Consider the following 15,325-nt stretch of genomic DNA (forward strand, 5'->3'; position numbering starts at 1 on the left):
TGAGACACAGCTCCCACATGCCCGCGTGGCCGGAAAGGCGGGGGGTCAGAGCGCCACACCTCTGGCCCCCGACGGCGGGGTCGAGCTCCCAGCCTCCCCTGGGCAGAGGCGGTCCAGAGCCCCAGCATTGGCCCCCGCCGGGCACGAGGGGGGGCAATGAGCTCCACAGATGCCGTGGGCAGGCGGGGTCAAGTCCCAGCCATCCCAGCTGGGGCAGAGGGCGGGGTCAGAGCCCCCAGCAGCCGCGTGCACGCCGGGGGGGGCACAGCTCAGCATGCCCGCCACTCTGAGGCCGGAAGGGGGGGGGGGAACAGCTCCAGCATGCCGCGCTGGCACGGGGGGGCAAGACTCAGCATGCCGAGAGAGTCTGGGACACGGCTGGCCCAAGGGTCGGCACAGTGCAGCGCCCGCTTAGCATGCCTCCGGTGGAGAGGCGGGCCATTGACCCCAGCATGCCCCGCGGGGCAGAGGGGGGGCACAGCTCCCACAGCCCCGCTCCTGGGCACGGGCGGGGGCAGCAGCCCAGCAGCCCGCCTCTGGGCACGGAGGGGGGGCAAGCCCCAGCATCCCGTTGGCACAGGCGGGTCAGCTCCACATGCCCCGCTCTGGCAAGAGGGGGGGGCAGCAGCTCCCAGCATCGCCGCCGGCACGAGGAGACGCTCCCAGAAAGCCCGCGGGGCAAGGGCGGGGTCCAGATTCCCCAAGCACAGAAAAAAAAAAATGGCAGCAGGGGGGGCACAGCCCCAGCATCTGCTCTGCACGGATCAGGGGGGCACAAGCTCAGAGGCCGCTTCTGGGAGGGGGCACGCTCCCAGCATGCCCTGTCTGGCACGGTGGGGGGCGAGCCCGCATGCCCCGCTCGGGCACGAGGAAGGCAAGCTCCGCATGCCGCTGTGGCACGAGGGCGGGTCGAGCGCCGCATGCCCTCCGCGCGGCAGGACAGGGGGGCCAGTCCCACATGCCCCGTCGGCGGGGGGGGGGGGCAAGATCCAGCAGCCCCGCTCGTGTAGGGGGGGCACAGTCACAGCCGCCTCCGGGCCCGCTTCGGGGCGGTCCTTTAGTCGGGGCGTGCATGACGTTCCTGTGACCGGGACCTGAAGCCGGGCAACGGAGGGACGGAGTTGGGCAGTGGGTCCGGGCGCCAGGGGTCGCAGTTCCCGCGGCACTGCTGGTCGAGTAAGGTCCTCGATCTCGGCCCCGCTGGCGCCGGGCGCGGCGGGGGAACCGTCCGGCCCCCGCCTTGCTCTGGCTCGGCGGCGGGGACCCGCCGCCCCTCCCCCCCCTCCCGCCTGCTGCCGGCTCGGGCGGGGACCCCCCGGCCCCCCCCCTCGCCGTGCTCGCGGCGGGAGCCCCTCCGGCCCCCCCTGCGGCCGGCTCGGCGGCGGGGACCGCGGCTGTGGCGTGGGTGCGGAGCCCTCGCCAAGCGCAGGGGACTTTCCTTCTCTCTGTCGCAACGTACCTCCTGAGAACCGAAGTTGCTGGGTACCCTCGGGCTGCGCCCGGGCCCACACACCGCTATGGCAGGCTAGACAGCAGGGGCAGCTCAGCTGGCCTGGGCTAGCAGCCACAGTCCCTGGGCAGGGGAAGGTATTGCGGCCGAGTGCCAGAAGTCCAGGGGGGGGCCTCCGGACCGGCCAACCTGTGTTGCTGCTCGGACCGGGAGGCATACAGAGAGCCCCAGATGCACAGACCAGGGCGAGCACCAGCGATGGTCTTGCAGTCCCTGTAGCCTGACTAGTGGGAATCGGTGAGACGTAAGCAAGATCAAAAGGCGCTCGGCGCCCAGGGGGCTGCGCCCAGGAAACCACTAGATGGCCTAGCGTCAGAGTTGCCTACCGCTTAGTCCTGACTTCTTCTCCTGCCCCGATCCAGAGGCTGGGCCAGGTAACTATGCCAAGTCGGGTTGATTTCACGCCCGCATGGTGCAGCTGCTAGGAGCAGCGGAGGGACCAGGGGGGGGGGTACACATGGCATGGCGTACGCGCTGTGACGGGAGCTCCCTGCCTTTGCTCCCACAATCTTGGTTCCCTGGCACAAGGGACTTGCCACCAGCCTCCGGGCTGGATGCCTTCAGGCGTGGTGCGTCTTGGGTTCTAGCCTGCTGCGTTGGGGTTCGTACGCTCTTAAGGATGCTTGAGTAAAAGGAAAAAGAAGCCCAGGCTGCTGGCTGTGATGCGACGGCGAAGGCTGGCTGGGGCCTGCCTAGCTCTTTGGCTGCTTGATTGGACACACCCGCCTACCTGCCAGCGGCCTCTGGCGATGCGAGGCAACGCAAGTGTCCCCGGCCTGTGGACTGTCGTCCATGGGAGCGGGGACTGACGCGCAACCTGCGTTCTTCCCGCACCTCACCGTATCGCGCGGGCATCGCTCGGTTTGATAACTAACAGGACAGTGGGAAGGAAGTGGGGCTAGGAGCTGATAAGGCGGCAGCTGGGGAGCTGAGGCAGGAAAGCCGGCTGGAGGACGACACCCCCCCCCCCGTGCCCAGAGCGGGGCATGCTGGGAGCTGTGCCCCCCCCTCGTGCCCAGAGCGGGGCATGCTGGGAGCTGTGTCCCGCTCTCTCCCGGAGCAGGGCATAGATTCACAGACTATCAGGGTTGGAAGGGACCTCAGGAGGTACCTAGTCCAACCCCCTGCTCAAGGCAGGACCAATTCCCAACTAAATCATCCCAGCCAGGGCTTTGTCAAGCCTGACCTTAAAAACCTCTAAGGAAGGAGATTCCACCCCCACCCCCCCCAGGTAACCCATTCCAGTGCTTCACCAGCGTCCTAGTGAAAAAGCTTTTCCTAATATCCAACCTAGACCTCCCCCCCTGCACCCTGAGACCATTGCTCCTTGTTCTGTCATCTGGTACCACTAGGGTGACCAGACAGCAAGTGTGAAAAATTGGGTTGGGGGTGGGGAGTAATAGGAGCCTATATAAGAAAAAGACCAAAAAAATAAGAACAGTCTAGATCCCTCCTCTTTGGAACTCCCCTTCAGGTAGTTGAAAGCTGCTATCAAATCCCCCCTGGGCTGGAGGGGAGGGGGGAGAAGTGCCTTTCCCTGCTGCAGAAGCTCTGGGGCTGGGCTGGATTGAGGCCCGGGGAGGGGCGCCTCTGCTGTGGCAGGTCCCAGGGTGGGCTGGGTTACGGCTGGGGGAGGGGCACCTCTCCCCCCCATGGCAGGTCTGGCCGGGGTTGGGGCGGGGGGGGCGGTACCTCTCCCCTGGCTGTGGCAAGTCCGGGGCTGCGGGAAAGGCAGCTCTCCCTGCTGCAGCCCTGAGCACCTGCGCGGCATTTAAGAGGCTGCTGCATGGGCATGCAGCTTAGAGGGAACTTAGGGCTTGTCACTGTATTTGCTGCTTTTTTTGTCTGGTGCCTTCCAGACTTTTTTCTTTACTTTCCACTTAGATTCTTGCCCTCCCAGCCTGGCTCTAGGTCTTAAACCTTTTACTCTCAAAGTACAGCATTACGGCTGATGTCTCCAATATCAGAAAAGCCAGTAACTCTTACATAAAAAAGAGCTCGCCTTAGAGAATGTAAGAGGCTAGGAAAAAAATGTGACCAGGGAGGTCATCTGAGTCCATTCATACCAAAGGGTATTTGGGGATGTTAATAAACAGCTTCAGCTCTACTCCATAGCAGTTTGACATCAACTGATCCTCATTACTGGATTAGAGCTCTCTTCTCAACTTGTAGGCTTCTGAACTCCCTTAAGCTTTGCAGTTGCTTCAGTTCATCAAAGTAAGGATCCATTTTGAACTTGGCATAGTAAAAACAGGCTTCTGCATGAATTGCCAGTGTACCTCAACTGTCTTATGCTTTCTGTTGTAAAACCATATTGAAGTAGAAACTAGCCACTGTCAGATTGTATTATCTTGATTACAGACGTGAGGACTAGGATCATACAACTAAATTACTTAGGTAACTGAATCCCAATGAGATCTTTTTTCTTTCAGGGTCAAAGCTAGTGTGTGCTAACTCAAAGCTAGTGTGTTTTTAAATGTATATTACACACTTTGGAGAAATGACACCTGTGTCATTTGTTTGCCACCTCACTGGAAAACGGACCTTATGTATGTATTCTGTTTGCTCTTGCCCAAGAAAGTAGCAATCTAATATGCTTGTAACCAGGGCCAGCTCCAGGTTTTCTGTCACCCCAAGTAGCGCAAAAAAAAAAAAAAAAAAAAGCGTGGCAGCGCGATTGCACTGCTCCACTCTTTAGTGGTAATTCGGCGGCTGGTCCTTCACTCCGAGAGGGAGTGAGATACCTGCCGCCGAAGACCTGGACCTGCCACCCCAATAGTGGTTGGAGGGCCGCCCTTCTTTAGCTGGTGCCAGGAGCCGGCCCTGCTTGTAATAAAATTTCTGACAGGTAAATGTGATTTGCCTACTTTAATTACACCAGTGGTTCTCAAACTATTGTTCTGGTGACCTCTTTCACATAGCAAGCCTCTGAGTGCGACTCCCCCCTTATAAATTAAAAACACTTGTTTATATATTTAACACTATTATAAATGCTGGCGGCAAAGCGGGTTTGGAGTGAGGCTGACAGCTCGCGATCCCCCATGTAATAACCTTGTGACCCCCTGAATTACACCAATTTGGACAGCTGGGCTCCTCTGTGATTTCTGCAGTGGCTGGTGTGGCTGGCCTCGGGGCCGCCTGGGCAGCTGGCTCTGTGGCCAGCTGCCCAGGTGGCCCCCGGGGAAACCACATCGGCCGCTGCTGGAGCAGCTCTGCAGCCAGCCGCTCAAGTGGCTCCTGCAGCTGGCTGTACCAGTCGCTGCTCCAGCTGGCCCCAGGGACCACCCAGGCGGCAGCCCCCAGCAGCTGGTGCCGCTGGTTCTCCCTCTTGCTCCCTCCCTTCCCCCCAGCAGCAGTCCTCACCAAGATTTAGTCAGAGCTGTTTTTGGTGGAGGCAGGGCCGGTGCTACCATTAAGGCAAACTAGGCGGTTGCCTAGGGAGCCAGGATTTGGGGGTGCAAAAAACGGTGCCCCCAATTTTTTTTACAGTGTTCCTCCCCAAGCGCGCAGTCGCTGCTCAACTTCTCCCGCCTCCCAGGCTTGCAGTACCAATCAGCTGTTTGGTGCCAAAAGCCTGGGAGGACAATTAGAGCAGGGGCGGCTTGCTCCGGGAGGAGGCGGAGCAGAGGTGAGCTGGGGTGGGGAGGTGCCGCATGGCTCCGGGAGTGGGGAGAAGCTGCTGCAGGGAGGGTGCTTCAGGGTGGGGGTGGGGAGCTGCCACAGGACTGGGAGGGCGGGGTGCAAGGTGGAAGTTTTGCCTAGGGCGTGAAACTTCCTTGCAGCGGCCCTGGGTGGAGGTCATGGACAGGTCACTGGCAGTGGATTTTAGTTTATTGCCTGTGACCTGTCCATGACTTTTGCTGAAGATGCCCATGACTCAATCATAGCCTTATTCATGATATTTAAAGTCCTGTTGTTTACAATCAAACTGTGCATCCATGATGCTGTGGACATGGGCGCCAGGTTTGTATAATTTTTGGTGGTGCCCAGAAGAGGTCCAAGCAGAGCTGTCCCATCTCTATGGACGGCTCTGAAAATATAAGCCCAAATACTGGTGGAGCCAGGCCCACGTTCCTGAATATTGGTGGAGCATGGGCACCATGGGCCATTGTAACCTGCTGCCTATGGCTGTGGAGAGGATGAAATCACCCACCAATTTCTGCCAGCTGGGTCCAGTGGGAAAAATGCTTTGAGTGCAAAACAGGCAATTTGTCAGATCTCCGGGAACCTAAGAATGCCAGTTCTGAGCTGCAACTAAGTGGAGTTGGAAGTGGTAGTTGGCAGAAGCAAGAGGCTTTTGAAAAGCCAAGAAGAGCTTATATTAGCTGTGTGGGGGCACATCTGAGAGCCAATGGGTGAGCCCAGTCTCCCATCCTTTGGAAAAGTTGCAGATGGGGGAAGCAGCTCCTTTCTTGCCATAATATGTGCTCCATCCCTACCCCTTTTAGGAACTGTTACATCCTTAGCAGCCAATTCAGGATCCCCCTGTTCATTGCTCTCTCCCATGCATTGCTCCATGAAGCCTTGTGCGAGGGTTACAGAGATGGACTCCACAGAGAGAAACAGTTCAGTAAGATGACAAAGATGGCGCAGGTGACTGGTCAGTGGATCAGTCATCTGCTAGACAGATAATATCTCTCTCCTTTCTGTGTAGATGTGCAAGGACTCCCAGATACTGCTAGAACCAGTGGGTTGAAGTAGCAGCAGCTACTTCCCAAACTACTGAGGTGTGGGGGAAGAATTCCTTCAGATCTCATCCAGTCAGTACTGCCCCATGAATTCAACGGCTTTTCCAGAATCCTAGTTGTTAATATCAGTTTTGTCCATTATCGCTGGTCATTTGCACACAAACATTAAGTCAGCTGGTGGTAATGGGAGCAGTTGGGTTGTGGGAAGAGCATGGGTAAAATAGAACTAATCTCTTTCTTCCCAAAAGATACACCCTTGAAAACTTACCTCAATATATAGTCTACCTGTAGCTTGAAGTTAGCCAGGGAAGTTGATTTAAATCTGTTTCACTCTCCTCAAAAGTGGCTGAAATTCTCATGGAAATCATTAACACCTGAAATAAGTATCTTCATATTGCTTGGGACCCGGATCCCTGAGAGCCATCACCTCTCTTCTCAGCATCAGCTGCCACAGTTGAGTTAAGCAGAGGTGTACAGAGTTGGGATCTCCCTCATTTATAATGAGGGAGTTAGTGGTGGGTTTTCTTCTGAGGAGTGTTTGGGCATGTTACAAACCCTAAAGGGAACAGTCTTGAGCCATTTTACTTAAGGTGGCAGAAGGGGGAAGGATCACTCAGTGGTTTGAGCATTGGGCTGCTAAACCCAAGGTTGTGAGTTCAATCCTTGAGGAGGCACTTAGGGATGTGCAGCAAAAATCTGTCTGGGGATTGGGTCCTGCTTTGAGCAGGGAGTTGGACTAGATGACCTCCTGAGGTCCCTTCCAACCCTGATAGTCCATGATTCTCACTCTTCTCTTCTGCAGACTAAATAAGCCCAGTTGCCTCAGCTGCTGGGTGGTGCTGTTCTCCGGGTGCTGCCAGGACCACTGGGGCAGTGCTGTTGGTGAGCCTGGCACTCCCCCACCAGGGTTCTTGTTGAGCGGGCGCTGCCTGCTGGGGGATGGGGGAGATTCTGGAGCTAAAGCAGCGCCCTAAGGCAAACCGCTGGGGTTAAACACAACTTCTTCCCCTTTCTGCAGAGCCAGCCCGCTCCCGCTGCCTGCTGCTCAGCCAGGCCCGGCCTTCGCGGAGCCCAGGGGCAGCAGCGGGGCGTGGCCTGCAGGTGCAGGGTGAGTCCCTCCCCCAGCAAACCCTGCTGCTGCGGAGACAGCTCCGGCATCTCCTCCTCCGGCCCCAACCTGGGAACCCCGCGCGGCAGCGGAGACACCTCTCGGGTCCTCCGGGGCCGGGCGGCGGGAGCTGTGCCCCGCTCCGCCGCTGTCCCGAGGGCTCTGCAGACCCCGGCGGCTCCCGCAGGCGGCCCCCGCAGGCGGCCGGCCGGTCAGTGCGGGCTGTGTCTGGCCCGGGAGGGAGGCGGGCGGGGCCGAGCGGCAGGAAATGAGCTGGCGGCTCCGGGCCGGTGTGCAGAGGGACACGGCTCCTGGCTGGCCGGAGCTGGGCTCCAGGAGCCTGAGCCGCCGCTAGCGAAGCGGTGGGGGTCAGTTCGCAGCGCTGGGCTCGGGGAGAGGTGCCGTGGGCAGGGCCTGAGTGAGGAACTGTCTGTACCTGTTAGCACGTGTGTGGTCATGGGAGCCCCCTGCACTTCCCGAGTCTACACACGGGGCTCCTGGATCACTGGGGACAGGCTCCCTGACACTACTGCCCTGGCCCCTGCACGACCATGGTGAGTGTCTCTCTGCTGGGGCTCACAACCCCTGTCCTGCAGCCTGCGAGCCCCTACTGGTCTCTAAAACTAGAACTAACAGTAATTGTCTCCAGGGTTCTGTCCCAGGCCTTAGGAGACCCCTGGTGATCAGCTTACAGGGTTGTTGTTTGGGTCCATGTGTGGGAAGCCAGACAGGTTTTGCTTTAGTTCTGAGCACAGTAAGGCCCACAGCAGTGAGTTCCATTGTCCAGCTCGGTCTCTGGTGAAGATTCTGTCTCCTGCCCTCACAAATCTTCCAGTAGTTTCCTTGGCCCCATGCTATGTCGCTGGCTTGGGAAATCTTGCTGGGAGGGGTGACCTCTGGGGTAGCTAGAATGATCCCAGGCAGTGTGTGACAGCAGGCCAGAGATCCTGCGCTAGACTGTATTCGATGGGACTGGGGGTCAGTGCCACTGCCAAGAGCACAGAGGCCTGTGGCGCTCTGCTCTCCAAGACCTGCACTGCTCGAGTTTTTTCAGGAGGTGTGGTTGCTTTTCTAGTACTCCCTGTAACAATGCTACAATAATTGGAAATATTTTGCCCTTCCACCAGAGGATCTCACACACCTTCTAACACTAACTAACCCTCTCAGCCCCCTGGGAGGTCAGTATTCTCCCCATGTGATGGGTGGGGAAGGGACTTGCCTAAGTGCACACGATGACTTAAAGGACCAAGCAGCCTGATTCGCAGACCTGCGCTGTCAGCACTCCTCCGCTCTGCGCAGTAAAACTGGCAGTGAAGTCCTGCCATTGTGTACAGATGGGCTGTTTCTCTTTGCTTTATCCATGTCCCCATAACTGCCTCTGCTTATTCCATTGTCTGTTTCAGGTCAGCTGGAGATGCTGCCTGCAAGGGAGCCCTGATCAGGTGCTGCTGCTCATCTAACATGGCAATGTCCCTGGGTGCCAGCCAAGCCCTTCATGAAACTTTGGGGTTGCCATCCCAGGAGCAGCCGGAGTGCCATGCTGTGTCCTGCTGGGAGGACTTTGTTTATGGGGAAGAGGATTTTGTTCTGTGTGGGGCTGGCTGGTGGAGAAGCAGGTCAGAGGGGCCAGCAAGCCGCACCATGTCTCGCTTTGACAGAGCTTTGCAGTCCGGTTGGGAGGAGAGGATGAAGCTGGGTTTGTTCAGGTATCACCTGGGGGAGCTGCAGACCCGTATATTGCCAGGGAATGTCCGGTTTGTGGCCCAGCTGAACATCCAGAGAGGTTTGGAGAGAAGGAAACCACAGGACATCCAGAGTGTCAAGCAGAAATTCGACCCTCAGCAATTCCACTTCAATAAAATCAAACCAGAGGAAATCCTCTTCCATATGGTCAGGGCCCCAACTCCCCACCCTCCTAGCAGGGGTTGCTCTCAGTTCCAAGGGGGCTCTTTGGAGTCGAAACTCCCAGGGACACCTGACTGCATCCTAGTGGTGATTAATGTCAGCCCCTTGGAGTTTGGACATGTGCTCTTTATTCCAGACCCCGCTCTCTGCCTACCTCAGATTCTCACCCAGGAGCTGCTCAAGTTCGGGCTGGAGTCGGTTCTTCTCAGTGCCCACCCAGGCTTCCGCGTTGGGTTTAACAGCCTGGGAGCCTTCGCCTCGGTCAACCACTTGCACCTACATGGGTTTTACCTGGATTGGGAGCTCCTGATTGAGACTGCCCCAGGCGAACCCCTGTGCCCTACACTCAACTTCCACTTCCTACGGGGGGTCCCAGCCCCAGGGTTCCTGTTCTACAGTGAAGGGGAGGGCCTAGGGGCCCTGGCGCACAATATCTGCCGAGTCACTGACTACCTGGTGGGTAAAGAGATTGCACACAACGTGTTTGTGACTCGGGGAACTGCTCCTGGGGAGTCATCCCACTCGGAGACCCGCTCTGGAATCCGGGTGATCATCTGGGCCAGGAGGTCCTGCTTTGGGTCCAAAGGGGAAGCTGCATTTAATGTGGCACTTTGTGAGCTGGCTGGGCACTTGCCCATCAAAACGGCCGAGGACTTCCAGAGCCTTACGGAGACGGCAGCCATTAACATCATCCAGAGATACCTCCTCCCTGAGCCACAGCTGTCACAGCTCCGAGGCCAGCTGGTGACGCTTCTCACAGAGTAACCACATGGGCTCTGCATTGCACATTGCGTCACACTTTCTGGGGTCAAGTCTCACTCTTGCATATTTTGTAACTGCTGTAGACTCGTTCATTGGGGCAGTCGGGGAGCAGGGAGTTACTGGATTTGCTTCCAGGATCCAGCATGGAGGCAACCTTGCTGTTTGAACCACTGTCCCCGCGGGCACTGCAGACTGGACCCTCTGGACACCGACTGGCCTGTTGTACCATCATTGGCAACAAATGAAGGAAGATCTCCATGACAGGGTTTGTCCTTAACCTCACTTGCCCCATGTGTGTTTAAGTGGGGCTCTGCGGTGTGCTGGGAGTGGAAGATAAAGTAGGAGTGTCATCCCCAAGTTCCTAATCTAGCTAATGAGTGAACTGTTGGCTTGTTTCTGGTGAATCAGCCAATAAACCCCCACCTTTGGAAATGCCATAGCATCATGCAGCTTCCTGTCTGCTCTCTTTCCAACAGCACGTGGTAAAGGGGCAGTTTGATCAGAATGTGCCTGCGTCCCAGTGACCTCTTTCTATTCCACAGAGCAGCTTCCAGCATGAACCAGTCATAGCTTATCACTTTCTTCCAGTGCTTAGATGCCACTATGCTTACATCAGACTGTTCTGGCTGTCAGTCCTGGGTGGCAGGGCTCTGGTTGTTGGTCCCCCAGGTGGTGGGGCTCAGGATATCGCTGCCCCACCGACATTTAAATTGGTGCAAGTGCTCCTGGTGAGGACACGCACGCCAACAGAAGGAGCCAGTGTGGACATGCCAAACCGATGTATGTCGATGCAACTTAAGTCAATTTAGTTCTGTAGTGGCTGTGTTGGTGGGGTTGGGGCTCCCAGTGGGGCGGTGGTCAGGGGGCATTGGTGGAGTTGGGGATCCCAGTGAGGGGCAGTGATTCGGGGGAGTTGGGGTTGGGGGTCCCAGCGGGACAGGTGTGTGTGTGTGTGTGTGCGGGGGGATTGGTGGAGTTGGGGATCCCAGTGAGGGGCGGTGGTCAGGGGGCATTGGTGGAGTCGAGGATCCCAGTGAGGGGCAGTGATTGGGGTTTGGGGGTCCCAGCAGGACAGGTGGCTGTGGGGGGGGCATTGGTGGGGTCAGGGCTCCCAGTGAGGGGCAGTGTGAGGGGGTGGGGTCAGGGGGTGTTAGTGGGCTTGGGGCTCCCAACAGGATGGACAACTGGGGACATGTTGTGGGGGGGCATTGTGGGGGCCGGGGCTGCCAGTGGCTGGGGGCATGCTGGAGGTGTTGACAGGGGTTGAGGTTCCAAGAGGCTGCAGGCGTGTTGCAGGAGGTGGTGAAGTCTATCATATCCCCCATTAGCTGTCTCTTTTAGAAGGCAAATAATTGCAGTCTTTTCAATCTCTCCTCACACAGAAGCTGTTCCATCCCCCTAATCATTTTTGTTGCCCTTCTCTGAACCTTTTCCAATTCTAATGTATCTTTTTTTGAGATGGGGTGACCAGAACTGCACACCCTGTTTGAAATGTGGGCATACCATGGATTTAGCTAGAGAGATTCCTCTCCTAATGATTCCCAACATTCTGTTCGCTTTTTTGATGGCTGCTTCACATTGAGTGGATGTCGTCAGGAAACTATCCACAATGACTTCAAGCTCTCTTGCTTGAGTTATTATGCGAAGTCCATACACAAGAAGGCTATAAATTATGTCAAGTCCAGGCCTCTCTTTGCAGAGCGGTAACAGCCAATTGAGACTCCATCATTTTATCTGTACAGTTGGGACTGTCTTTTCTAATGTGCATCACTTTGCATGTAGCACCATTGCATTTCATCTGCCGTTTTCTTGCTCCTCCCCCAGTTTTGTGAGACAATCGGCATTGGGCTTAACTAGCTGAGTGATTTTGTGTCACCTGCAGATGTTGCCACCTCACTGTTTACCCCCTTGCCCAGGTTATTTCTGAACGTGCTGAGCACAGATCTGGGGGCGGGGGGGCCCACCAGTCGCCGCTCTCCCTTATGAAAACAGACCAGTCCTTGCTGCAAAGCACGCTGGGAGCTGTTATTTCCGCCCTTAAGCGTTGCGCCCTTACCACAGCCAATCAAAGGCCAGTTCACCCTCCCCTGGAGCCTATCGGAGCCAGGCCAGCCGATCGATCACGTGACCGGCGGCTCCGTCTCTGTCGCGTCGCGTGGCGGGGGCGGGCTGTGTTCTGACCCCGCCCCCAGTGCTTGGTCTCCCAATAGGGGTGGGGGTCTTTCGTCGCCATGGAGACAGCGAAAGGGCCTGTGCGAGGCAGAGGAGGCGCGGTTGCCGCAGGCGGCCGTCGCCCCGCCCGGATGCGGGGCAGGGCGGCCTGGTAACCGGGCGGGGCGCAGCCGCCGGGGCCGAACAGGGACGACACCTTGGGCAGGTCCCACCCTTGGGGGACGGAGAGAGGAGAGAGCAGGGGCGGAGCAGCTCCCCTTGGGCAGGGCCCCCGGGGCGGCAGGATCCCGTCCTGGGGGAGCGGGGGGGGCAGGATCCCGTCCTGGGGGAGCTGGCGGAGCAGTGTGTAGCGGGAAAAGGGGGGGCAGTTCCCATCAGGGAGCGGGTCAGGATCCCAGTCTGGGAGGAGCAGGGGGGCAGGATCCCGTTCCATGGGGGAGCAGGGAGGTGGGGCGGGCCCCCTGGGGGGCAGGATCCCATCCTGGGGTAGCGGGATGGGGGCAGGATCCCATCGGGGGAGCAGGGGGTGGGGGGCGGGCATTGCATGGATGTAATATCTTCCCTTCTGGGGTTGCGGTGGATCATCTCAGGAGGAGTAGGGTGGTTGAGGGCCTTGATTGAGGGGACCGGCCCTGCTTCCCCGGCCCATCACAGCTGGAGCCACACTTCTGGGCTGTCCTAGCATCAGTTCCTGTGCTGCTGCGGGACACTGATGTTAGGCCTTCCCACCCATCTGCCTCGCCTGGGCACGGCATGGGGCGCCCTCCAGATGGCTCCGTCAAAATAGTTCTAGGAAGCACACTGGGTGTAGCAGTTTACCTTCCCCATGGACCAGCGAGGCCGGGGTGGCATTTGGACTGGTGCCGGCCATCACAGGAAAGTACCTGCATAGCCCAGGGTGCTGCAGAGGGAAACCAGTCTGTCTTTCGTTATATATCCAGGGTGCCCATGCTGTCCTTACTACGAACCGTGTTTTCATATCACAGCAGTAGGCCTTCATACCTTAATGTTACATCGTCTTCCTTTGTGCTGCCCAGGCTATTTGTAATGGCAAGATTTTCTTGCCCACGACTGACCAGTGCTGCTGTCAGGCAGCACATGCTGGCATTCTAAGTATAAGAGCTGCAAAGCAGTCAGCCTTTGTTTCCTAACCCACTGACCTCTGCCAGTGAACAGTGCCAGTAAGCTGGCTTGTGTTGCACCACTACAACTCCCAGATATGTTAAAGAATGCTATGTGTAAGCATAACCTGAACTTCAGGCCCCATATCACACCTGCCAGCTGGGCTCATAGGCATTGTGGTCCATTCATAAAGGTCATTTATTTCCAATAAATCATTCCAATGACTTGGACCTGAATGGGAATGGGTGGGGCTGGACTTTGTCATGTGTGGCCTGTCCAAGTCAGCAGCTCACTGACCATTAAAACTTCCCATTCCGACAGTGCATCTGGCTAAGCATTCCGACGTTTCTTGGGATCTTAGGAACTTCCTGAAAAAGGGGGAAAGTAGGACGTCACGGTGTGCTGTGGGGTATACACATTCTATCACAAGGGAGTGAGTGCGATTGTTGGAGCTGTGGAAGCTATAGAAGAGATTGAGACAGTGACTTGTGCGTCAGTGTTTGCACTGGAAAAAACTGTTTAAAACTGGGAGAGCAATGTGGGGCAACGTTAATAGACATGACTCTTAAGCCTGTCAGTTGTGTGTGCAATTTAACGGTTATAAAAATAATTGTGAACACTGGTAAAAGCTGGGTTTCCTCAACAGGGGTCGCCCTTGGTGGGAAGCCCTCTGGCGGCCCGGCCGGCATGGGTTTATCTGCCAGTCCGCGGGTCCGGCAATTGTCAGCTCCCACTGGCCGCAGTTCGCTGTCTGGGCCAATGGGAAGTGCTGGAAGCAGCAGCCAGTACATCCTTCAGCCCGCACCGCTTGCCTGCGCCCATTGGCCTGGAGCAGTGAATGCGGCCAGTGGGAGCTGCAATTGGCCGGACACGTGGACTGGGGCAGGTAAAATACCCGGCCGGGCCCGCCAGGGGCTTTCCCTACACAAGCGGCAACCCCTGTTTGAGATACCCCTTGGTATAAAGGATCACCCTTTGCCCTATACGCTTGCCTACATGCAGTAGTTTCTAAGAGAGGACATGCGGTCAATGCCTCTTTATGTATTTTGGAGGTATAGGAGCTCTATTTGTGGACTAGAAATGGTTCCTGGGGCTGCTGTTTGATTAAATCACACAGGGTGATGTCTTCTAGAAATAGCCCCAGGTAGAGCTCCTGGAAAGAATCTAATCTGATCTTCAGTGTTGCGGCTATGTGAGTCATGTTGAATCTCTGTTACCTGGATAGAGGGAAAGGAAGTGGGAACAGAAACAGTTTCTGTGTGGTGAAGGTTGCTGGGGAACCAGGACAGAGAGAGGCAAGGCTGACTCCCTGGGTCATTGCCAGTGGTTAGGGCCTAGGAGAAAAAGGGGGACAGGTAAAGGAAAGACTGGTAGAACTTGCCTACTGCCTGGGCCTTGCTGAGGTTTCGGACACTTGATGTTTAGCTGGTGCGTGTAGTTTACAGCTGGTACAAGCTGTAGTTCAGGTTGTCTTGCCTTGACATACTGACTAGTTCCTTCATATGCAGCTTGTAGAGCAGCTACAGAATGAGATGAAACTCCAATGACAGCAGCGAATCAGAGAATTGATTACTGAGGTAAGGGTAGGAGGAGGAGAAGGTTTGCAAATGCACACATAGAGACTGAGTGAGGAAGTAAAGATATGCGGGCAGGTACTGGCACACCTTCAGGCGGGAGCTTTGAGACAGAGGACATGTGCCTAGGCACAGATAAACACAGTTCAGGTGGACAAAGTGATTTGGCGACAGTCTCACCACTGATCCATTCTGGAAGAACAAATTGGCAGAAGACTGTGAAGCGGACCACTCCAGAAAAAAGAGAAAACACAGTGTGGAGTTTTCCTGATCGACCTCCTCTGCCTTCTGCTTCCTTGTGTTCCTCAGGCTGTCGTCTGGCCTACCGGACCTCACTGTCCACTAGGACCCAAAGAGGAGCCATCAGAGGCTGTGTGGCCAGCTGCCCATTGTGTTTTTTGATTGACTGTCTTTTTCACGGCACTCAAAGGCCCCTCCTATCTCAGGCGGAATTGTGACTGCTGAGAATGTTACTTTTCATGGT

At 56.7% G+C, this 15,325-nt stretch overlaps 3 protein-coding genes across 4 annotated transcripts in view; 2 read left to right on the top strand and 1 right to left on the bottom strand.

Moving 5' to 3' along the window:
* Window positions 1-2,553, bottom strand: part of CIB1 (calcium and integrin binding 1) — an 8,036-nt gene extending 5,483 nt beyond the window's left edge. Inside the window, exons 1-2 of the mRNA XM_032794216.2 lie at window positions 2,471-2,553; window positions 1-61 (exon numbers count right to left, since the gene is read on the bottom strand). The exon at window positions 1-61 is cut by the window's left edge and continues 78 nt beyond it. The gene's annotated coding sequence lies outside the window, so the exon portion shown is untranslated. The remainder of the gene's footprint in view (window positions 62-2,470) is intronic.
* Window positions 2,554-7,717: 5,164 nt separating this feature from the next.
* Window positions 7,718-10,405, top strand: GDPGP1 (GDP-D-glucose phosphorylase 1). Its single transcript, XM_032794206.2, has 2 exons — window positions 7,718-7,860; window positions 8,710-10,405. The coding sequence occupies exons 1-2, from the start codon at window positions 7,763-7,765 to the stop codon at window positions 9,974-9,976; spliced, it is 1,365 nt and encodes a 454-aa protein (XP_032650097.1). The 5' UTR covers window positions 7,718-7,762; the 3' UTR covers window positions 9,977-10,405.
* Window positions 10,406-12,221: 1,816 nt separating this feature from the next.
* Window positions 12,222-15,325, top strand: part of TTLL13 (tubulin tyrosine ligase like 13) — a 26,193-nt gene continuing 23,089 nt past the window's right edge. The window contains exon 1 of one of the 2 annotated variants that reach the window (XM_032794195.2): window positions 12,222-12,296. The gene's annotated coding sequence lies outside the window, so the exon portion shown is untranslated. Of the gene's footprint in view, window positions 12,297-12,327; window positions 12,351-15,325 lie in introns of those variants that run through there. The other variant, XM_032794197.2, reaches the window with a different exon arrangement.

This window comes from Chelonoidis abingdonii, chromosome 9 (genome assembly GCF_003597395.2).
Source record: "Chelonoidis abingdonii isolate Lonesome George chromosome 9, CheloAbing_2.0, whole genome shotgun sequence".
NCBI lineage: Eukaryota > Metazoa > Chordata > Testudines > Testudinidae > Chelonoidis > Chelonoidis abingdonii.

Coding starts and splice junctions, on each gene's coding strand:
- GDPGP1 (XM_032794206.2), top strand. CDS start 7,763: ATGGGAGCCCCCTGCACTTCCCGAGTCTACACACGGGGCTCCTGGATC. Junction 7,861..8,709: donor CTGGCCCCTGCACGACCATG/GTGAGTGTCTCT, acceptor TGTCTGTTTCAG/GTCAGCTGGAGATGCTGCCT.